Raw genomic sequence first — 23,972 nt, 5'->3', positions numbered from 1 at the left:
ATCGACCAAGACCCTCTGGAATAGCAGAACTGTCAAAACCTTCCCCTGAAAAGTATAAATATTCCTAAAATAAAATTCAGCGTTATTATTACTTCTCATGAATCTCCAGGGGAACGATTGAATCCAAGGACGGGATGAAGGAGTGTGTGACTGAAGTTTCAGTTTTGTAAGGAGGAAGACGGGATGAATGTAATGATTAATGGCTTAATGCTTCTGGACACTGTGTAACACACTTGACCCTGCCGTCAACACCCCACTCTGAGACATCTGATTGGTCATCTACATTCTATGCATTACAGAAACATGAGGACTGTACTGTTAGCCCATCAAAAGCAGATATCTACAAAGGTTGGACATTTCATCAGGAAGTTCAACCAACAGGGTTATTTAGTTTAAATTGAATGTGTGTTTAACAGAATGGATGTGTGGGGGAAAATACAGTTGGTATTTCTGTTGGTTGATCTCTTTACATTGCTTACTGAAAGTAAATATTCCCAGTGCTTTGGACAGAAAATATAAATAACTGAACCACTGGTCCTCTATTTGGTGACTCATAGAAAATTAAATGCTGGCTTTGGTGGCGAATACCTTACATGAGCTAGACCTCATTGGTAGCCTACTGAAGGACTCAGCAAGTGGATTGGTTTGCTCTTAAATTGCACAGGAAAATAACCTAAGTGAAAAAGCCAATGTTTACATTTCAGGTGCAAGTAAACATTGACTGAAGTGCTGCGTATACATTTCAAGGATACCTTTGATTGTTTATGAATATAAAATGAATGAAAATGTGAGTACATTCTGGCACATGTTTACAGGCTACTGTTAGTCATGTATAAGACATTGGATGTTACTGTGGACTGGACTAAACACACGTGATTTTGAGAGCGGCACTTCAAAAAGCAGAGGACATGATCTCAAGTATGCACACACGTACTGTACAGAGTACGGTAGTGTACTACCACACAGCAGCAGTAGGAGGCAAAATACTGTGACCAAGATTACTCCAGCAACCAGAACTTTTTAAAAGCTTTCATGGAAACATGTCCATCTTATTGCATGGACCATCCTTGTAGGCATCTGAGAGATGAGTCATGACAGGGAAGGGATGGATCCTTTATATATTTTAGCAGCTAATAATACTCATCAAGAGTCGGTCAAGAGCTGAATTACTTCATACTTTACCGTAGGTGTGTTCAATTACTTTCTATCCCTTTCGGCTTTTGAAGATTGTGCAGAACATCAAGAGAAATCAGATGATGTAGGCTGCTAGTGATTGAGTACAGGGCACCAATGACAGGGAGAGATAAGAGACCTTTACATTTTTTTAAATTAGAACATTTCAAGTTAATGCTTCATTCTAAGTGACACTAAGCCTTACTGAAACATTCTCTCTTCTAACGGAGCTATAGTGGATCAGAGAGATTTGGAGTGTTTTCCTTCCTTTTCTAAGCAAAGGAAATATGGAAAGACATATCTTAAAACCAAGTTCATTTCAAATAGCTTTGGCAACATTGTTCACCTTGTAGTGTTCCACAGTCCATAATCAAATCCTGCTACTAAGAATGAAGTCCGGAGACGTTGTCGAGTTGGCTGTTTCTCAGTTGGAGAGGCTGTTTTAGAATGACCCCCTCTAGGGATGGTTCTGACCCAGTCCCTGTCTCAGCCTGCATGGGGAGGTGTCTGTCTGACTGTCTATCTGTCTGTGGTTGTCAGAAGCAGGACTCCTGTGACTCTGTGTCCTCTCTTTGCAACGACTGCTTTTCCTGTTCAATGTGGTTTCCATTATGCAGGGCAGCATACCTGAAATGATACGAAACACAGAATGTAACATTAGTTTCAAAGTGACATGGGGTTATCATTCAATGTGCTTCAATATTCTGAGATGTATCAACATTCCTAAGACACACACAGCACACAGATTACAGAAAGTGCATAACAATATATTTAATTTAAGATTCACTGTTTTGCTGAAATTATAGCCAACCCTGGAACGAAGAGAGGTATTGTTGAGTAACTTAAATCCCACATAAAGAGAGCAGCACGTCTCTACTGCCAGGTTCAAGCAGTCTGGTTAACATGAAGCTCTGGGATGACAGTACATTGGGTTTGGCTCTGAGGAGATGAGCCATACTTTCTCTTCTCTGAGGTTGTTGTTGGCAGCAATACAGGAGTGGAACTACAGTGAAACCTTAACTGGTTCCCTAAGGGCCATGGTCAACCAGGATTAGTGAGGAAGCTATAATGTAGTCAGAGTGCTTTATAACGACCATATACACATACACTGTTCAGTATACAACTATACCCCTCCAATTATATGATGTGACATGAACAAGTGGGATGTAAGGCTGAGTCAAGACAGCGAGACTCCTACTTGAGATGACAACTCTCCCTTTCACCATCTGGCATCATGAGAACTTGAAGATACACCAGATTGGCATATAGGCAGACATTTAGACTTTAATGGATGACTGAAATAGTGTCATGTTGGAGAATCGAGACGATAAAGAATGATGATTTAAAACCATCGAGTTGCACATTTTAGTCATGCCATCAATTTACTTTGACAAGTTAAGGGCCACAGATGTTTTCTTAATCCTTATTTTTCCGGACACGGTGACTCTCAGATGAGGAAGATGATGATCAACTGTTTCATATGGAGTTCAATTTCAGCGATGTTTTGCACGGATCATCTCCCCGCAAAGGACATACAATCAGAAACTGGCATGAACTCCCATTTACTGTAATGTGATCATACATTCACTTGACTCATATAACATTCTATTGAGGAAAATTGAGACATTTCTTGACATCGTCCAAGGCTTTGGAAAAGCAGTCAAATGACCATGCTATAGGACTATGTCTGCATGATTGAAAGGCTTGTCCAGAAATGTCACTTCATATTTGAGATATCAAATGACTGGGGTTGTAATGGGGGTGGTTGTAGAGGGAGAATTTGAATCCTATTAAACAAAAGACCAATTAAAGCCTGTGGTTTTAATATCTAACATGCTGACCAGACCGGACACGTCGCGTGTGCGAGCGTTGCAAAATACATTTTGAAATCCATGTTATTCAATTATTGCACCCACTGTGCCCGCGCGCACCAACGAGCGTCTGCGTTGCCAAGGGCTAAAATAGAAGTCATTCCTATTTCTGATGCAGATCGCTCTGCAAGTCCTACCTCTCCCATATCCTCATTGGTTAATAGAAGCAGGTACCCATGTGCCATCTCCTCATTGGTTATACCCACGTGGGTGATTGAAAGACGAACTGTTTTGCCGGTCGTCGTGGTAATACTATGAAAGTTTAGATGCAAATCACCATAAAGTTCAAAGATGAAAACGCCTGGAAGGAGGAGATGACTAGAAATGATACGGTTGACTGTTTTATGTGTGGATTAATTGTCGGAGTAGAGGACCTTGTGCATTTCAGGTAAAAGAACAACTCAATGTTTATATCCCAGGACAAATTAGCTAGCAACAGCAAGCTAGCTAAATAGGACAAATTAGCTAGCATGTGCAAGCTAACTAGCTAAATTTCCATACATGTTTAATGCTTTTCAACCTGTCCCCAAATTAATGTAATTGGTTCAGAGTTTGATTTGATATTTTAACCTGCATGTCGTAATCATGTTTGGTGTGGGGTGACAAAATACATTTATGCACAATGGCGCACGATGGCGTGTGCGCCGGTTTGAGTTCCGTGTTAAACATGGGTATAATTTTAATAAGGCCAGTTGCATCGGTCAAGACAGACACCACATTTAAACCAATGGCATCTTGGATTTTATATCCAACCAAGGGTTTCAGAATGATATTCATATACTGGTAAGGCAATATTCAATAAGGTAAGGTAATTAACTCTAATAAATGAATATAGCAAAATCCTGGATTGGCAGAATTATGGGTGATACCATTACATTAACAATCATACTCACTAAATTACATTTTAAACGTGCAAAACAGAAATTCATCAAACAGATGATAAAGAAAGACCATTTGGAAACCATATAATGAGTGATTTCTCTGGAGTAAATTGCTTACACAGAAGTGAATTAAATATTTCCCTGTAATGTAGACTCACTCTCTCATTAGGAGATGTTTTCATAAACAACCAAACCAAAGGTGATTCCTGCTTAGAAATTGGCCGTGAAATGTACCTTCAAAAAAACTCAGATCTCTCTAATGTTCTCTAATGTTTAGCAGAAACCAAAATTGCTGCCACATTGCAGTGTTTAACCCAACAAGTGCTACCACCTACCCACAGAAAGGACCACAGACTGAATGGAAGATGATGACACTGCTCCTAATGGATCACATGCTCTGGAAACACATGACTGTGTTCAAGGGGCAGATCCTCTTTTTCTCTGTGTCCCTATATCAGCCCCTCAGGTCCTAGGCCTGTGTCCACAAAGTGTCTCAGAGTATGAGTGCTGATCTAGGATCAGTTTTATATTTTATGATTGTATGGACAGATCCTAGATCAGCCCTCCTACTCTGAGATGCTTTGTGGATACGGGCCAGGCCCTAAGCTCTATATACTAAGGATGGGGCTACAGAAACATAGGTGCCATACGCCAGAGCCCCCGCCGTGTGTGTGTGTGTGTGTGTCTGTGTGTCTGTGTGTTTGTGTGTCTGTCTGTCTGTCTGTCTGACATTCCTTCCGCTTGACTGGGATGTCTCTGCTGCCCACTCTCCACTGCTCTCTCTCTGACTCTCATCCTGACTTAACACCTAACACTTAACCGCTCTTTTCACCAAACAAGTCATATGGCTGGATGTTGGTCTTTCAAGCCAAGGCTGACTACAGTACATCTCATCTATTCATGGTCTTCAGTTTGTCCTCATGTATGCATGCTCACATGATCTATCGTGTTGAAATGGTAGCCTCAATCTCCACAATTACAATTACACAAACAAAACAATCTATGACATCAATGAGCTCAGATCAGATATTTAGCCTACTGTACTTTCACTAGTAGTGTGTGTATTGTAAATACCTTTGAAAAGACTGACATTTTAATACAATCAATCTAAAACATACTCAGGCTTCCTAAATCCAATAGCGTTACTTGGCCAAGTTTACAAATAAGAACAAATACCTGCCTTCTTTTACCTGCTCTATATTCAAACTAGCGCTGGATGATCAAAGATGTGTTAAAGACATCCAACTCAGCTCTCATCTTATTGGTAATAATGGCTCTTTACCACTGACTACAGCATAGCAGCCACTTAGATTTGACCACAGCAGTCAAGTGTTTGATCTGTGCCATATGCTGCACTGTGGGATAGACGCTTCTTGCCCAGGGACCCACACACTACAGAGACCACAACCTACTCCATACTGTGAACTGTAGAATACTGCCAATCACATACACTGAGAGTAGAAGGCTGGCAACTCTATTAGGAATTATTGTATACAATTGCAGCTACTCTGGTAGAGGATGGCAGTTCAAAGTGAACTCCATAATTTACTGTAAGAGGGATTTAACTTCTCAACTTTGACCCAGTAGAATAAATCTGCTCATCCTGACAAATTTCGGATGAACACCTTTGTTCGGAGAATGACTAAACAGTTGGACATCAGTTTGAAAATATAAACTGTGAAATGAAATGACCGGGAAACTAAACAACAAGAAAAAGAAAAAGGATTAGATCAATACATGTTCTCGATTTTGTTTTTCTGGTTACCTTGGGAACATCAGAGTGAAGAATAAAAACACTGCTATAGATTGTCCTCCTGCTAAGGACCAGGAGCCTTCTCACTGAGCTGTATGGGATTAGTTAGAAAAGTAAAACCCAGACAACTTGCACCTCTTGGTGATCTGCAATCCTGCAATTCCAAGCTTCCTTTGCAGGGGGAGAGGAAATCTATTATATACTAATCTACTCCAACATGTTCTAGTTCACACCAGGGCACAGGGAGGGCATCAGGGCACAGCAGGAACAGCATCCCTTCATTTCACTGGGGCTCACATTCCACTTGTCATTCTCCAGAAGAGGGACAGGCAGGGCGGCAGGGGGTCACGGGCAGGGGGCCCCAGATTTGACTTGAATGATACCAGCCTGATTAAGTGAGCTATTGTCTCTCTAGGGATGCAGGCTGAATGAATAATACTCCGCCTCAGCCACTACCCACTGTTGTTTCTAGTATTTATGTATGCCGTCGCAGTAGCCCTTTCCTGTAGTCAAATTACCTAGTGGCTTCATGGGTGAAATGCTCTTAATATTTTGAATAATTTCATAATTAATACACCATTTTGTTGTTTTGAAATGTCAATCAGTTTTGTTATATTTCAGTGTTCTGTGATGTATATAAAGTATAATAATGGGATGGAAACTCAAAATTGGGTATGATTTAGCCGACTGTGGTAATTAACATAGGAATCTCTTTTTGAAGAAAGACTTAAATGAGACGTTCCATCATACAGATTGCCGATATGCTAGTCTGGATATAGACATGGAGCTCCATCGTACAGAATTCCCATACTGTATGCTAGTCTGGATATAGACAAGGAGCTCCATCATACAGAATGCCCATACTGTATGCTAGTCTGGATATAGACACGGAGCTCCATCATACAGAATTCCCATACTGTATGCTAGTCTGGATATAGACACGGAGCTCCATCATACAGAATGCCCATACTGTATGCTAGTCTGGATATAGACACGGAGCTCCATCATACAGAATTCCCATACTGTATGCTAGTCTGGATATAGACATGCAGCTCCATCATACAGAATTCCTATACTGTATGCTGGTCTGGATATAGACATGTAGCTCCATCATACAGAATGCCCACAAGCTAGTCTGGATATAGACATGGAGCTCCATCATACAGAATTCCCATACTGTATTCTAGTCTGGATATAGACACGGAGCTCCATCATACAGAATTCCCACAGTGTATGCTAGTCTGGATATAGACACGGAGCTCCATCATACAGAATTCCCATAAGCTAGTCTGGATGTAGACATGGAGCTCCATCATACAGAATTCCCATACTTTATGCTAGTCTGGATATAGACATGGAGCTCCATCATACAGAATTCCCCTACAGTATGCTAGTCTGGATATAGACATGGAGCTCCATAATACAGAATTCCCATACTGTATGCTGGTCTGGATATAGACATGGAGCTCCATCATACAGAATTCCTATACTGTATGCTTGTCTGGATATAGACATGCAGCTCCATCATACAGAATGCACATAAGCTTGTCTGGATATAGACATGGAGCTCCATCATACAGAATTCCAATACAGTATGCTAGTCTGGATATAGACACAGAGCTCCATCATACAGAATTCCTATACTGTAAGCTGGTCTGGATATAGACATGGAGCTCCATCATACAGAATTCCTATACTGTGTGCTAGTCTGGATATAGACATGCAGCTCCATCATACAGAATTCCCATACTGTATGCTAGCCTGGATATAGACACGGAGCTCCATCATACAGAATGCCCATACTTTATGCTAGTCTGGATATAGACACGGAGCTCCATCATACAGAATTCCCACACTGTATGCTAGTCTGGATATAGACACGGAGCTCCATCATACAGAATTCCTATACTGTATGTTAGTCTGGATATAGACACGGAGCTCCATCATACAGAATTCCCATACTTTATGCTAGTCTGGATATAGACACGGAGCTCCATCATACAGAATGCCAATAAGCTAGTCTGGATATAGACATGGAGCTCCATCATACAGAATTCCCCTACAGTATGCTAGTCTGGATATAGACATGGAGCTCCATCATACATAATTCCTATACTGTATGCTAGTCTGGATATAGACATGGAGCTCCATCATACAGAATTCCCATACTGTATGCTGGTCTGGATATAGACATGGAGCTCCATCATACAGAATTCCTATACTGTATGCTTGTCTGGATATAGACATGCAGCTCCATCATACAGAATGCACATAAGCTTGTCTGGATATAGACATGGAGCTCCATCATACAGAATTCCCATACAGTATGCTAGTCTGGATATAGACATGGAGCTCCATCATACAGAATTCCCATACTGTATGCTGGTCTGGATATAGACATGGAGCTCAATCATACATAATTCCTATACTGTATGCTGGTCTGGATATAGACATGCAGCTCCATCATACAGAATGCACATAAGCTTGTCTGGATATAGACATGGAGCTCCATCATACAGAATTCCCATACTGTATGCTGGTCTGGATATAGACATGGAGCTCCATCATACAGAATTCCCACACTGTATGCTAGTCTGGATATAGACATGGAGCTCCATCATACAGAATTCCCATACTGTATGCTAGTCTGGATATAGATACGGAGCTCCATCATACAGAATTCCCATACGCTAGTCTGGATATAGACATGCAGCTCCATCTTACAGAATTCCCACACTGTGTGCTATTCTGGATATAGACACGTAGCTCCATCATACAGAATTCCAATAATGTATGCTAGTCTGGATATAGACACGGCGCTCCATCAGACAGAATTCCCATACTGTATGCTAGTTTGGAAATAAACATGCAACTCCATCAGACAGAATTCCCATACTGTATGCTAGTCTGGAAATAGACATGCAACTCCATCAGACAGAATTCCCATACTGTATGCTGGTCTGGATATAGACATGCAGCTCCACCAGACAGAATTCCTATACTGTATACTAGTCTGGATATAGACATGCAGCTCCATCTTACAGAATTCCCATACTGTGTGCTAGTCTGGATATAGACACGTAGCTCCATCATACAGAATTCCCATACTGTATGCTAGTCTGGATATAGACATGCAGCTCCAAAAAGGGCCCAGTGCCAGCCTGGCAGGGCAGTGGGGAGAAGTTAAGCAGTGTGATTGATCTCTAAGTGAAGGGTCCAAGGTACGGACAGCTCGCTGGCTAGACTTGCACGCACACAATCAGGGCCAGACAGGCTGGCTAACACACAGGGCAGACAGCTGTGGGTGTCCAGGCTAGCTAACACACAGGGCAGACAGCTGTGGGTGTCCAGGCTAGCTAACACACAGGGCAGACATCTGTGGGTGTCCAGGCAAGCTAACACACAGGGCAGAAAGCTGCGGGTTTCCAGGCTAGCTAACACATAGGGCAGACAGCTGTGGGTGTCCAGGCTAGTTAACCCACAGGGCAGACAGCTGTGGGTGTCCAGGCTAGCTAACACACAGGGCAGACAGCTGTGGGTGTCCAGGCTAGCTAACACACAGGGCAGACAGCTGTGGTGGTTGGAGGAATGCTGCTGAACATGCTGAATCTCTCAATGGAACAAAGGTAGAAGGTTGATTACTTTTAGCTGAGTGACGGTTGAGTTGCAGTGGTGCAGCATTCCTGACCTGATTGTTTCTTTGACTGGAATGAGGAGCAGACATGGAGAGAGCAAACATAGAGAGAAGAAAAGTACCTACAAGTCCCCTGGGAGAGAAGAAGTCTGTGTTTACCTTATACACACCACCCTCTTCAGTTCAGATGGACTGTGTGTGTGTGTGTGTGTGTGTGTGTGTGTGTGTGTGACAGAGAGAGAGAGAGTGTTGAAGCATGAGAATAAGACATAAGGGTACACCTTTGTGTGTGAACATGATTATAAGAGTATGTTGTGGAGTGAAGTGTGCTGTAAATGTGCAAGTCTGATTCCTTTTTGCCTTCACATAAACCAGATAAAAATCTTGCTATAAATTTTCACAGGCCGGCCCCATTGCCTGAAGTTTACATGAGGAAAGCACTAAAGGAAGTCCCTTCCCTTCCATCCCCTAGGGGAAAAAGAACATCTACCTCATCACTGTGAGCCACAGAGCCAGAGAAGCCAAGGGAAGGGTGAAGAGTGTTGACTCACTTGTTAAATCCACTTCAATCAGAGTAGATGAAGGGGAGGAGAAAGGTTAAAGAAGGATTTTTAAGCCTTGAGACATGGATTGTATATGTGTGCCATTCAGAGGCTGAATGGGCAAGACATTAGTAGGGTAGTAGGTTCTAGGCGCACCGGTTTGTGTCAAGAACTGCCACGCTGTTGGGTTATTCATGCTCAACAGTTTCCTGTTTGTCTCAAGAATGGTCCACCACCCAAAGGACATCCAGCAACCTTGACACAACTGTGGGAAGCATTGGAGTCATCAGGGGCGGGCATCCCTGTGGAACGCTTTCAACACCTTATAGATTCGATGCCCAGATTAATTGAGGCTGTTCTGAGGACAAAAGGGGGTGCAACTCAATATTAGGAAGGTGTTCTTAATGTTTTGTCCACTCAGTGCATTTGAATATAGGAAAAGTTAGCAAACACAAGATAGTAAATAACCAGCTGCTGTTTACCTGCTCATAGCTAACAGAAGAGCCTTAGCGTTTATGATTCAGATGGTTAGAACAAAGTGGGGTGTTTCATACACAAGTTACTTTTCAAGCTATAAACATTTCCTTTAGTGATAATTTATACATTATGCATTACTATGACAATGAGCAGAGCCCAGTAACTGTAAAAATCAAAGGGCTCTGCAAGAAACCTGCAGCTGGACTGCATCCAATGTAGCCCAGGGTGCTTTCTTTTCTATGTAAAAAAAAATTCACTTCCTACAGTCCATTTAAAGAGGAAAAATCCTCATATTTATGTGATGCCCTGACAGTGTAAAACAAACATCTTTGAATCATATGTTCGGAGTTAATAAAAAAAATGAAACTCATTGTTAAGGTTGAAACACAAAGAGAGAGCGAGGTTCCGTTCCTGTGAATTCCATGGTAGAGCTTGTCCTCTACGGCTCAACAATGTTTCCATCAGATAGGCTATGAACTGATTGGTTGGTGCTCTTTTCTGGAACTAGGGGAGCATGTGTTGAATGTCAAGCTTGCACTTGTGTTCTTTAATTCATAGGTCAACTTATATGTCAACTTTTTTTTATTTTTTAAATCACAGGTGCATTCATGTTGCCTACATGGTTTTTGTCATAGTCCGTGTAGGTAGAGTTGCCACAGGTGGGAGGATTGGTGATATTCTCTACAATTTGTCAAATAAATGTGCTGGCCTAATTCACAATGTGTAAGTGGAAATGTCTATGACATGTCGGCTAAAGTACTGCTGTTGACATAAGAGCCGTCACATGTTGAGAAGGTTCAAGTAAATGCAGTCCTTTCATTCAACGATCAACTAACAGTTGAGAAGCGCTACTCAGAGTCCAGTGCAAAGACAGGCATGTCCTCCAGAACCCATACAATGACAGACAGGTCCTTGATGCTGAAAACCAGCAGCACCGGGAGCTTTACTCATTTAAAACTAATAATAGATTTCACTTTCGGTTTACATACTTTAAAACCTGGTGAATATGTAAAGTTGCACATGCACGTCTTAATAAATCCACTAGTAAAACACGTTTGTTTCGTATGTCAGATTTCAACGTTACCAACATCTTGTAAACTATCCTGTAATCCTGCATAATACCGAGTAAACGGTGCGTTAGCAGTAGTTAGTGACCTTGTATCTGTGTGACTTTATACTTCTGACGACTTGTACCATGTGATCCTATCACTGCTACTACTGATACAATCCTCTTGTGAAACACAAGTGTATCACTTTCCTGAACATTGATACACTTGGCATAAAAGGGCACAGCAGATTCACAGATTTACATAATTCATCATTCATCCATATTCACCATGACATAAAAACAAATATATTTCCACATACTCTATACATATGCATCAAGTAATGATAAGTGAAGTTGCAGATGTCTGCCTGCCTGCCTGCGTTGGTGGATGATAGAGCTGGTATTTCAGCACATATGGCAGTACCATTCAAAGAGCTATGACAACCATCATGCTTATAGCTCTGTAAATGGCGCTGCAATCTGTACCACACTGCATCTGGGCGTCTTCTGGCAGGCAAAAGTCAGTCAAGCAAAGCAAGAAAAGGTTAAGTAATCCAGTTATCATGATCTGTCAAGTATCACACTGCTGTTGTCTGAAAGTACTCCTGTCAAGTATGGATGCAGCAAATTAACACAGAGAATACGACATGATGGGAAAGGTATTATAAGCCAGTAGCCAGCGTCTGTTTGCATTTAATTAGAGTTGGGATGTTCAACAGTTGTGCTTTTGAAACAGGAATACAGTCTTCATCTCTTAATGAATTCAACCATCTGTGCCTCCCCCCTTTCCGCTCACACATTACACGTTTCCTTAATTTCTGAAACAAATGTCTATCTCCCCTTGGGAACAGACAGCTTGACGACACAACTGGTGAGCTCACTGTGTAGAGGATCTCTGTAATTAACCCACTCTGTACTGCCAATCTGTCTTTGGAAGAAGAGGAAGAAGAAACCAGTGATTGAGAGAACAGCTGAGTGGTGGGTAGAAAAAGTCTCTAGATACTCTGTGGTCTGTCCCTCCCGGTTGTACTTTAAAAAAAGTCACAAACGCGTGTGTGATGTCTTTGGTTAAATTGTTAAGAAAGCTCTCAAGAAAGTTGTGGAAGTCACTTGACCAATTGTGTCACGCCCTGACCATAGAGAGCTGTTTATTCTCTATGTTGGTTGGGTCGGGGTGTGATTTAGGGTGGGTTATCTAGGGGAATTGTATTTCTATGGCGGCCTGATATGGTTCCCAATCAGAGGCAGCTGTTTATCGTTGTCTCTGATTGGGGATCATATTTAGGTAGCCATTTTCCCATTGTGCTTTGTGGGATCTTGTCTAGATATAGTTGCCAGTGAGCATTTTTATTAGCTTCACGTTTCGGTTGTTTGTTTTGTTGTTTTGTTGTTTGGAAACATACCACGCTGCATCTTGGTCTACTCCTTATGACGAACGTGACAATATGGGACAACACATAGAGTCTATCCTTGAGGGTCCCAGTGTCTTATAGAACATGTCTATTGTTTTCAGATAGCCTATACATTGTGCATTATACTGTCATAAAGCCTCCTTCACTCACGCCGCCAAACTTACCCTAGTAAAACTGACTATCCTACCGATCCTCGACTTCGGCTATGTCATCTACAAAATAGCTTCCAATACTCTACTCAGCAAACTAGATGTAGTTTATCACAGTGCCATCCGTTTAGCTACTAAATCACCTTTTACCACCCACCACTGCGACCTGTATGCTCTAGTCGGCTGGCCCTCGCTACATATTCGTCGCCAGACCCACTGGCTCCAGGTCATCTACAAGTCCATGCTAGGTAAAGCTCTGCCTTATCTCAGTTCACTGGTCACGATGGCAACACCCACCCGTAGCACGCGCTCCAGCAGGTGTATCTCACTGATCATCCCTGAAGCCAACACCTAATTTGGCCGCCTTTCTGTCCAGTTCTCTGCTGCCTGTGACTGGAACAAATTGCAAAAATCGCTGAAGTTGGAGACTTTTATTTCCCTCACGAACTTTAAACATCTGCTATCTGAGCAGCTAACCGATCGCTGCAGCTGTACATAGTCCATCTGTAAATAGCCCACCCAATTTACCTACCTCATTCCCATACTGTTTTTATTTTATTTACTTTTTTACTTTTTGCACACCAGTATCTCTACTTGCGCATGATCATCTGATCATTTCGCCTACATCCTCATGCCTTTTGCACACAATGTATATAGACTCTTTTTTTCAACTGTGTTATTGACTTGTTTATTGTTTACTCCATGTCTAACTCTGTATTGTTGTCTGTTCACACTGCTATGCTTTATCTTGGCCAGGTCGCAGTTGTAAATGAGAACTTGTTCTCAACTAGCCTACCTGGTTAAATAAAGGTGAAATAAAAATACAAATCTGACCTGCAATCAGCAGGTGGTTTAGAACATAGAAGGGGATTCTATCTCTATGGTTTAAAATATGTTAGGGTTCCATCTCCCATGGCTTGTTATCCACAGGGTTGGGGAGTAATGGATGACATGTAATCTGTTACATGTAATGGATTACAAAAAAACTGTAACTGTAATCTGTTATGTTACCAGCAAAAATATTGTAATCAGATCACCGATACTTTTGAAAAAGTAGAAAATTACTTCTAGGATTACTTTCAAATTTAGAAGGGATGTTTGCAGAAAAAATATGTCCATGAAACGATTGCAAGTTTTCTTAATTAACTTTGAAATTAACATCAGTTATTAACCGAAAACGTGCTACTTTGATCTTCCCGCCTGAGCAATATACACGGTCACGAAAGAAAAAGATATGGTGCGTCAACACCGTGCACTTTTTGGATGGCGTTTCAAAGAACAATTTGTGTTCAATGAAGAAAAGGGCAGGAATGTAACAGTTCAATGGAAACTATGTTTGCCCACGGTAAAGCTGCTGTCAACATCCAGACTCCACTTCCAACCTGAAGAAACAGGGATGACTATTGGCAGGTGTGGCGCGTTAGCTTGCTTTAGCTAGTCTCTGGAGACAGACAGGTTGTCTTCACAATGTTACCAATGTTCCAGCATAGGTCAGAGATTTCAGAGAGCACTAGCTAGCTAGTTAGTCAGATTTCTAGCTAGCTAGCCAAGGTCACCTTGGAGAGGAAGTCAGCTGCTTTGACTTGTGCGAGACTGAGAGGATGTCATACCTACGATGTGACTGCTGCCAAGTTAAGTGAAATACATGCAGACTTTAAAATTCAACACAAAGTGAGGGCCACAGTGACAGATAATTGAAGGATCTTTGTAAAGGCATTCCGGGAGTTCAGTGGAAATGAAGACGGATGATGGAGTGAGGTTTGATGTGGGTGCGATTCTTGAACTTTTTTTCTCCCTCCACATCAACGTTGTGATGCACACACCCTCAACCTCATCTCCACCAATGAGGTGGACAAAGCTGAATCCCAAGGTCCGTCACAAAAATTGTACAGAAGTGCAATGTCAAAATGTTCCAGCATTTGGAGCAAAGCATACAGGTCCACATTAGCTTCAGAGGCAACAGAGGACATTGCAAGCAAGAAAGTATTTGAGCCATGTGTGACAAGATGGAGCTCAGAGTACCGTGCCATCTCCAAACTCATAGCCCTCACAGATGACCAGCTGGGGCAAATCTGTGAAGACCTAGGTGTGAGCAGCAAACTACATCCTTGTGAGATTGCTTTTCTCAAGAAGTATAGTACAGTCCTACAGCCACTCATGTTCTCTATTGATCTTCTTCAGGGAGAGGAAGTGTTTTCTTGGCTTTCCCCAACAATCATAAACTTGAAGTCTAAGCCCCCAGAGAAAATACTGTACCTGTTACAACATTCTATGCACACATCCTCACTGCAGTCATTGAGGCTATAGATCGCCGGTTTGGACCTATGCTAAGTGAATCAAAAATGGCAACTGCTACCGTGCCAAAGTTTTCACTGTTTTGTCTCAACCATGGAAAGAGAGAGGAGATGCGGAGCACATTAGTTCAAGAAACAGCTTCTATGGAGAACACACACTCCGAAGAGGTGGTGAGGGAGCACAGACCGAGTCTGATGAGTCAAGACACTTTTTTTTGCGTTCGGAGGTGCAACAACAAGGGCCTAGGCATTGCAGAGGATGAGGTGAGGAAGTACTTTGAAGACAAAGACAAGTCTTTTGACTCCTTGAAATCGTTCCCCATAGTCCAGAACTTGTTTCTGAAGTACAAGACTACACTGCCCTCCAGTGCCCCAGTTGAGCACCTTTTCAGCTATGGTGGAAACCTGTTTACCCCTCAGCAAAACAGGATGTCTGATGCTCATCTAGAGGATTTCCTCTTGCTGTGATACAACAGCAATCATCCGAGTGGGCTAGCTTCAGAACAAGTCTACTGCAATGTCATGTCGGATATGTTGGTAGATTGCATCTAGCTGCACTTTTTTTGCTTAAAATGAAAAACTACCTGGTGGGCTAAATGTGTGATTACACTGTGCATGATGTAAAAATAACATTGTCCTCATATTTCTATTTCTCATTTTTGTCATTTAGCAGACGCTCTCATCCAGAGCAACCTACAGTAGTGAGTGCATACATTTTCATACTTTTTTGTACTGTCCGATGGGATACGTGTTCAGCAACCATCCATGTTGCTGTGTTACTTAAGCCCTTACTTATACCTGGTTTTAACATGTATCCTTTGTTCTGCACAATGTGTTTGTGCCCACAATTTTAGACAGGTGTATATGATTCAAAAACACATTGTGGTGTGACTGTGATCAGATTTGATAGGTGTAAATGGACAAAGGATGAAGGACGCATGGTAGAGGCAGGTATACAGGGCTTAAATACATTTTTGTCACAATGTTTTGTGATGTGTTCTAATGTGGCTCTGCTTAGTTGCTCAAACATCCTGCAATAAATGTTGTTAAATTGGTAATAATATTTTTTTTCTCCTAATGTGTTTTATGGGTGAAGTAATCCAAAAGTAACTGAAAGTAATCCGATTACGTTACTATTTAAGGTAATCCAAAATGTAATTAGTAGCCAAACCCACTGGCTCCAGGTCATCTATAGGTCTTTGCTAGGTAAAGCCCCGCCTTATCTCAGCTCACTGGTCACCATAGCAGCACCCAGCCATAGCGCACGCTCCAGCAGGAATATTTCACTGGTCATCCCCAAAGCCAACTCTTCCTTTGGCCGCCTTTCCTTCTCTGCTGCCAATGACTGGAACGAATTGCAAAAATCACTGAAGCTGGAGTCTTATATTTCCCTCACTAACGTTAAGCATCAGTTGTCAGAGCAGCTTACCGATCATTGCACCAGTATACAGCCCATGTGTAAATAGCCAACCCAACTACCTCATCCCCATATTGTTATTTATTTTTTTGCTCCTTTGCACCCCAGTATCTCTACTTGCATATTCATCTACGGCACATCTGTCACTCCAGTGTTTAATTGCTGAATTATAATTATTTTGCCACTATGGCCTACCCACCCTAATATTACTACATTTGCACACACTGTATATAGATTTTTCTATTGTGTAATTGACAGTACGTTTGTTTATCCCATGTGTAACTCTGTCTTGTTTGTGTCGCACTGCTTTCCTTTACCTTGGCCAGGTCGCAGTTGAAATGAGAACTTGTTCTCAACTGACCTTCCTGGTTAAATAAAGGTGTTCTCAACTGACCTTCCTGGTTAAATAAAGGTGTTCTCAACTGACCTTCCTGGTTAAATAAAGGTGTTCTCAACTGACCTTCCTGGTTAAATAAAGGTGAAATAAAATAATACAAAATAAAAAAGGTATACTACTGGGGGCAGAATGTACCCTAGTGGTTAGAGTGTTGGGCCAGTAACCGAAAGGTTGCTGGATCGAATCCCTGAGTCGTTCTGCCCCTGAACAAAGCAATTAACCCACTGTTCCCCAGTAGGCTGTCATAGTAAATAAGAATTTGTTCTTAACTGACTTGCCTAGATAAATACCATTTACAATTTTAGACAGGTAACTGTAACGGATTACATTTAAAAAAGTAACCTACCCAACCCTTGTTATCTATACAATACAAGAACAATTGCCCGTACAATGGAATAACTATGGAATATCTGATCTCCTCTTTGTTGACGTATGTCTGTTATAGCGTGTGCTATTCAAGGCTGGTGTTCTGTCTTTCTGGAGATCTGTTTCTTAAATGATAGTGAGAAACACAGTATTGTGCACCACCGTTCTGTGAGTAGACTTTAATTATCGCAATCATCTCTTATTCTGAGACTGTAAGGACTGCCGTTGAATTAGCCAGTGATATAATTCGTGTCTTGGCTGTTCATAACATTATTTTGAATTGTGTTTCTTTGTGTCATTCCAGAAGCAGAAATCGTTTAAGCTTCTAGACAATAATACATTTAGATTTGACTCATCTTTATCCAGAGCAACTTGCAGTTAGTGCATTCATCTTAAGAAAGCTAGGTGGGACAACCACATACAGTATCTCACCAAGCTTTAACTCTACATTACAGCAGGGCTCTTCTCTTCCAGCAACCTGCACCGGAAGTACTGCATGCAAAAATAAACATGTTTTATTGTAACAAACACCAGATATGTGCAGTGAAATGTTTTGTTTTACAGGGTCAGCCATAGTAGTATGGCATCCCTGGAGTAAATTACAGTATGGTTAAGTGCCTTGCTCAAGGGTACATCAACAGATATTTCACATTGTCGGCTTGGGGATACTGGTCCACCACTCTAACCACAAGGCTCCCTGCCACCCTGAGCCTAATTCACAATAAACATCACGTGTAAACATAAACAGTAAAAGTGATGCCCTGAATGCATAATACTGTATCTTGCAGTGAGGGACTCCATTGATATAGAGTTTATATTACAATCTAATCAAGCATCTGTGTATTAAGGAGCAGATAGCTCCCATTGGATTATACTGTATCAGGGGCCAGAATCAGATTAACAACAAGTGGTCAGTGGTCAGGCCTATTCAGCTGCTCAACAGGCTCAACGGGTAATCTGGCTGACTGGCTGGTAATTAAAAACTGTCAAGATATGGAGAGGTGGGCACGCAAGCACACACAGAACAGATGCCAGACACATGATCAACATTCTTCTTGAAATACAGATAATGATAATGCAATTGTGCAATTGGACATAAAAACATGCAATTGACCATTAAATCGATGCACATCATATTTTAATCATTTAGCTGACACTCTTTTCCAGAACGACTTACATGCAGACTATTCAACTAGTTGGCTCAGGATTCAAACCAGAAATTTTTCAGTTACTGGCCCAACACTCTTAACCGCTATGCTAATGGCCCACTAAATCACACATCATAAGGGCCCTATGTTTTGCACAATCATGTGACAGAGAACAATTTTATCCTGTATTTTAAGCCTTATCCAGAAATGAGAAATACACAAAATAAAAGGCATTGTCTGAGGATGGTGCTGGACCATCTGACATAAAAAGAAAAGGGGGCAGTTTGATCAAAAACTTTTCAATAAATGTTCAGATCCAGGCATGTCACATGGTTGTCCAAAATACAGGCCCCTACAAGTCATGCATGCAATCTGAACTAGCATGTAAGATAGACAGCGGACATAGAACAGGTTGAGGGGGGGGTTCTGTGAAATAGACTCACTTCAGACAGCGGACATAGAACAGGTGGGGGTTCTGTGAAATAGACTCACTTCAGACAGTGGGACATAGAACAGGTTGAGGGGGGGTTCTGTGAAATAGACTCACTTCAGACAGTGGGACACAGAACAGGTTGAGGGGGGGGGGTTCTGTGAAATAGACTCACTTCAGACAGTGGGACACAGAACAGGTTGAGGGGGTGAGGTTTGTGTGAAATAGACTCACTTCAGACAGCGGACACAGAACAGGTTGAGGGGGTGAGGTTTTTGTGAAATAGACTCACTTCAGACAGTGGGACACAGAACAGGTTGAGGGGGTGAGGTTTGTGTGAAATAGACTCACTTCAGACAGCGGACACAGAACAGGTTGAGGGGGTGAGGTTTTTGTGAAATAGACTCACTTCAGACAGTGGGACACAGAACAGGTTGAGGGGGTGAGGTTTGTGTGAAATAGACTCACTTGAGAGGTTGTCAAGCAGCACTAGACAGGAACAGGCCTAGTGTTGCAGAACCAGAGCAGGAGTTTGGAGAGAGAGGAGCAGCCACTGGAGGAGAAGGGGGAGGGGGAGGCAGAGAAGGAGGGGGAAGGAAGAGGCAGCACAGGGTAGCAGGAGCAGAAGTCCAGACAGAGGAAGAGAGAGCAGAGGGAGGGAAGGAAAATAACATAAAAGGAAGAAGAAGGAAAAGGCAGAGGAGAAGAGGTGAGAGGGAGAGAGAAAGAGAGCGGGGAAAAATCTGGTTAATCAACACCCAAGTGACTCATTCAGCAGTTACTAACCCACAGCTAGCGTACATGCAGCCAGGTCCTGTATGAGGCAGCTCTCCTCTAATTAGGAAGACCTTTCGTCAGAGCATTAATCATGTTGGTTTCATTACGGTGCTTTATTCAAGCAGTTAGATTAATTAAAAAACAAACAGAGAAAATGCAATGCACCATCATTAAAGTGAATGAAAGGAGAGGTTGAAAAAGTATGTATATAAAAATATGTACAGTAGCTAATAACATAGAAGAAGCTTTGAGAGGACGTGACAACAAAACAGAGATAACAGGGACCATGAAATCAGTCAGACTGGCTCAGTCTTTATTTCTGGGCTAAAGTCAACATCCATTCCGCGTTGATTCAACGTCATTTCTTGTCTTTACCCAACAGTGAGAGTTGGGTTGTTGCTGTTGACAGAGGAGGGTGTATTGCATTGCTCTAGAGGTCTAAGGAATAGAGTGAGCCTGACCACTTTCTATAGCAGCCGTCCCCACTCAATAACATGTTACTGAGTCCCCAGACAAACCTACAGTACATACATTGATTGATGTTCCTCAATCATGATATGGTAATTAAAGAAGGTCCTCGGACAAACTTATATAGCTATTGATTGATGTTATGGTAAGGAGGAAAAGGGTTATTAAAACAGAAATATAGCACAAATCACACTGAGAAATCAAGATGCTCTATACATTGCATTTAGCCCATAAATACATTTACAAGATCTGAAAACATGTAGTTCAGTTTGTGATCACATTGTAATAATTAAGCAATAGGCCATGAGAACCCACTGATTATTGTGAACACGGGTAAGGGCTGCTCTTATGCACAATGCGGTTTTGGTGCCAGGTGACAATGTCATACTCCTGTCAATATATTTACCACTGCTTTGGCAACTTCCTGTTTCTTTGTGTTTATCTTCTGCCAGCAGACAAAACAACCCAGACTCCCCACGCTGTCCAGACATTGTCTGGTCCAGACCTGACACATACACACATATGTGTGGCATTGTTTCAAAGCCATTCTACCAGAACCAAACATCCAGGTCCAGACTGAGTGAGTACAGGAAGTCTATTACAGATAGCATACAGTGTGCTGCTCAGTGTTGTACATGCTGCCTGATGGAGCCGGTAAGCAATCTGTGAAAATGAGGTCAAATACCCCGGAGGGACACACTGCATCTGGTGAAGACTGCTAACCCAGAGATACTCCATAATATATCCAGTACACCGTAGCCTATAAGACGGGGACCACAGTAGAGCAAATATCTGTTTAGAATATGTCTATGTTATTTGATAGCTCTGTATTCATAATGAGGGATGGAGTCCAAGGGCATTTGATCATCCTGAACTGAGAGGGTTTCAAATGTGCCCAGTTGGTGCCCACCACAGTGAAACTCATCTGCAATGCCATGCCAGCCGGTGCTCACAAGCAGCCCCCGCGTCTGTGAGACTGTACATGTTTTCTTTGCATCGCTACACACTCCCCTGACAGAATAATGCTAAGCTCAGGGGTGAGCTGTCATCGCTGTGGCAGTGTCGACTGGGAGAAAACCAAATGTAGGACTGGGTTTTGCTGGCTCTGCTCTCTGTTATTTCTCTATATACACTATACATACAGGGGTGGCAGGTAGCCTAGTGGTTAGAGCGTTGGGCCAGTAACCAAAAGGTTGCTAGATCGAATCCCCAAGATGACAAGCTAAAAATATGTCGTTCTACCCCTGAACAAGGCAGTTAACCCACTGTTCCTAGGCCGTCATTGTAAATAAGAATTTGTTCTTAACTGACTTGCATAGGTAAAAATAAATATGAAAGTGTGTGGACACCCCTTCAAATGAGTGGATTTGGCTATTTCAGCCACCCCCATTGCTGACAGGGGTGTAAAATTGAGCACACGGCCATGCGATCTCCATAGACAAACATTGGCAGTAGAATGGCCTTACTGACGAACTCAGCAACTTTCAATGTGGAACCATCATTGGGTCCCACCTTTCCAACAAGTCAGTTTGTCAAATTTCTGCCCTGCTCCGGTCTTTCTGCTTTCTGCTGCTCCGGTCAACTGTAAGTGATGTTATTGTGAAGTGGACACATCTAGGGGCAACAACGGCTTAGCCACAAAGTGGTAGGCCACACAAGCTCACATAACAGGTCAGCTGAAGCGTGTAATAAATCATCTGTCATCGGTTGCAACACTCACTACTTCCAAACTGCCTCTGGAAGCGATGTCAGCAAAATAACTGTTTGTTCGGAGATTCATGAAATGGGATTCAATGGATTCAATTCACAGTGAGGTCACAATTCCAAGTGTCGGCTGGAGTGGTGTAAAGCTCACCGCCATTGGACTCTGGAGCAGAGGAAACGCGCTCTCTGGAGGAGGAATAATGGTCTGGGGCTGTTTTTGATGGTTCGGGCTAGGCCCCTTATTGCTACAACATATAATGACATTCTCGTGGATTCTGTGCTTCCAACATTGTGGCAACAGTTTGGGGAAGAACATTTCCTATTTCAGCATGACAATGCTCCTTTACACAAAGCAAGTTCCGTACAGAAATGTTTTTTCAAGATCGGTGTGGATGAACTTGACTGGCCTGCACAGAGCCCTGACCTTAACCCCATTGAACACCTTTGGGCTGAATTGGAACGCTGACTACGAGCCAGGCCCAATCGCCCAACTTCTGTGCCTGACCTCACTAATGCTCTTGTTGTTGAATGGAAGCAAGTCCGCGCAAAAATGTTCCAAAATCTAGTGGAAAGCCTTCCCAGAAGATTGGAGGCTGTTATAGCAGCAAAGGGGGGACCAACTCCATATTAATGCCTATGATTTTGGAGTGAGATGTTTGATGAGCAGCTGTCAATATACTGTTGTATAATCCCTATTAACACTGGAGCTGATGCAGAACACTGCTGTTGGTTCATGATACTGCCATGTGGTTTATCTCCCCTACACACACATTGGCCAAGGATTAGTTTATACAACAATCACGCAATAACAGCTCTTCTACTCACGCATAAAAAAAGGAGAAGGTCAAAGAGGAGGCATTCTTGTTCAAGGTAAGACACCTTGTGGAAGAGTAGACTGAATAATGCATCACAACCGTTCCACATCTGAAAAACAGCAACCCCATCAGTTTTATATATTCATAATAAATGTGGTCAGATGAAAAAAAAGATGATGTAACTAGGTCTTTAGAGCTGTTTATCTATAGCTGAATGCTCTTTCCACCTAGTCCTTCAAATACTATTCAATATTTCTAGTGAAACTTTGAAGCATATGTAGGGGTCAACACTGAGGGGCAAGAGCAAGTGACAGTATGTCAGCATGTCTTTGAAAAATACATTTTTTTAAAGTGTGGAAAAAGGTCAAATGTTCCTCTCTCAGAGCTGTCCCTGTGATGAACATCTAATATGTTTACATAACCACAAAATCCCTCCGACAACTCTCTTTAGAAGTGGATATTGTAATATAGTAACAGGGAAAATTGTTAGTAGCAAAACGTCATAAAATAATTGAGCTTTAACTTAAAATATAAATCAGAATAAATGTAATTTATGGCACACAGAAGGGAGCCAGGGAGTGCGAACCAACACAAACAGTGGCTTCTAGCGCCTCAGACATAACGACCGTCTGAGCTGGACTTTCTCTCTACGCTCACTTAACATGGCTTAGAAATATGGCTCCTGGGAGAAAAACACAACTAGACCTACAACAAATAGACCTAACACCACTAGACCTACAACCGCTAGACCACTAGACCTACAACCACTAGACCTAACACCACTATACTTACAACCACTAGACCTATAAACCACTAGACCTACTAACCACTAGACCTACTAACCACTAGACCTTCAACCACTAGACCTTCAACCACTAGACCTACAATCACTAGACATACAACCACTAGACCCACAACCACTAGACCCACAACCACTAAACCCACCAACCACTAGACCTACCAACCACTAGACCTACCAACCACTAGACCTACTAACCACTAGACCTACTAACCACTAGACCTACAACCACTAGACCCACAACCACTAGACCCACAACCACTAGACCTACTAACCACTAGACCCACAACCACTAGACCCACAACCACTAGACCCACAAGGTGATGAGGTAGTACATTAAAGGCTTAGTAAATTCTGGAGAAATTGTTCTGAATGTTATTAGTTGTTTTTGGGAAGTATAAAATGGCCAATATATTA

At 42.1% G+C, this 23,972-nt stretch overlaps 1 protein-coding gene across 2 annotated transcripts in view; it reads right to left on the bottom strand.

Moving 5' to 3' along the window:
• Positions 1–456: 456 nt before the first annotated feature.
• The window catches only part of htr4 (5-hydroxytryptamine receptor 4), a 90,636-nt gene continuing 67,120 nt past the window's right edge, over positions 457–23,972 (bottom strand). The window contains exons 7-8 of one of the 2 annotated variants that reach the window (XM_036970202.1): positions 19,461–19,545; positions 457–1,800 (exon numbers count right to left, since the gene is read on the bottom strand). In XM_036970202.1, coding sequence (XP_036826097.1) covers positions 19,482–19,545 — 64 coding nt within the window. In that variant the 3' untranslated portion in view covers positions 457–1,800; positions 19,461–19,481. The remainder of the gene's footprint in view (positions 1,801–19,460; positions 19,546–23,972) is intronic. The other variant, XM_021583604.2, reaches the window with a different exon arrangement.

The sequence above is a fragment of the Oncorhynchus mykiss genome, chromosome 31 (genome assembly GCF_013265735.2).
Source record: "Oncorhynchus mykiss isolate Arlee chromosome 31, USDA_OmykA_1.1, whole genome shotgun sequence".
In the NCBI taxonomy this organism is placed as follows: domain Eukaryota; kingdom Metazoa; phylum Chordata; class Actinopteri; order Salmoniformes; family Salmonidae; genus Oncorhynchus; species Oncorhynchus mykiss.
The sequence above is the reverse complement of the archived record's forward strand: the minus strand, read 5'-3'. Positions and strand labels throughout refer to the sequence as shown.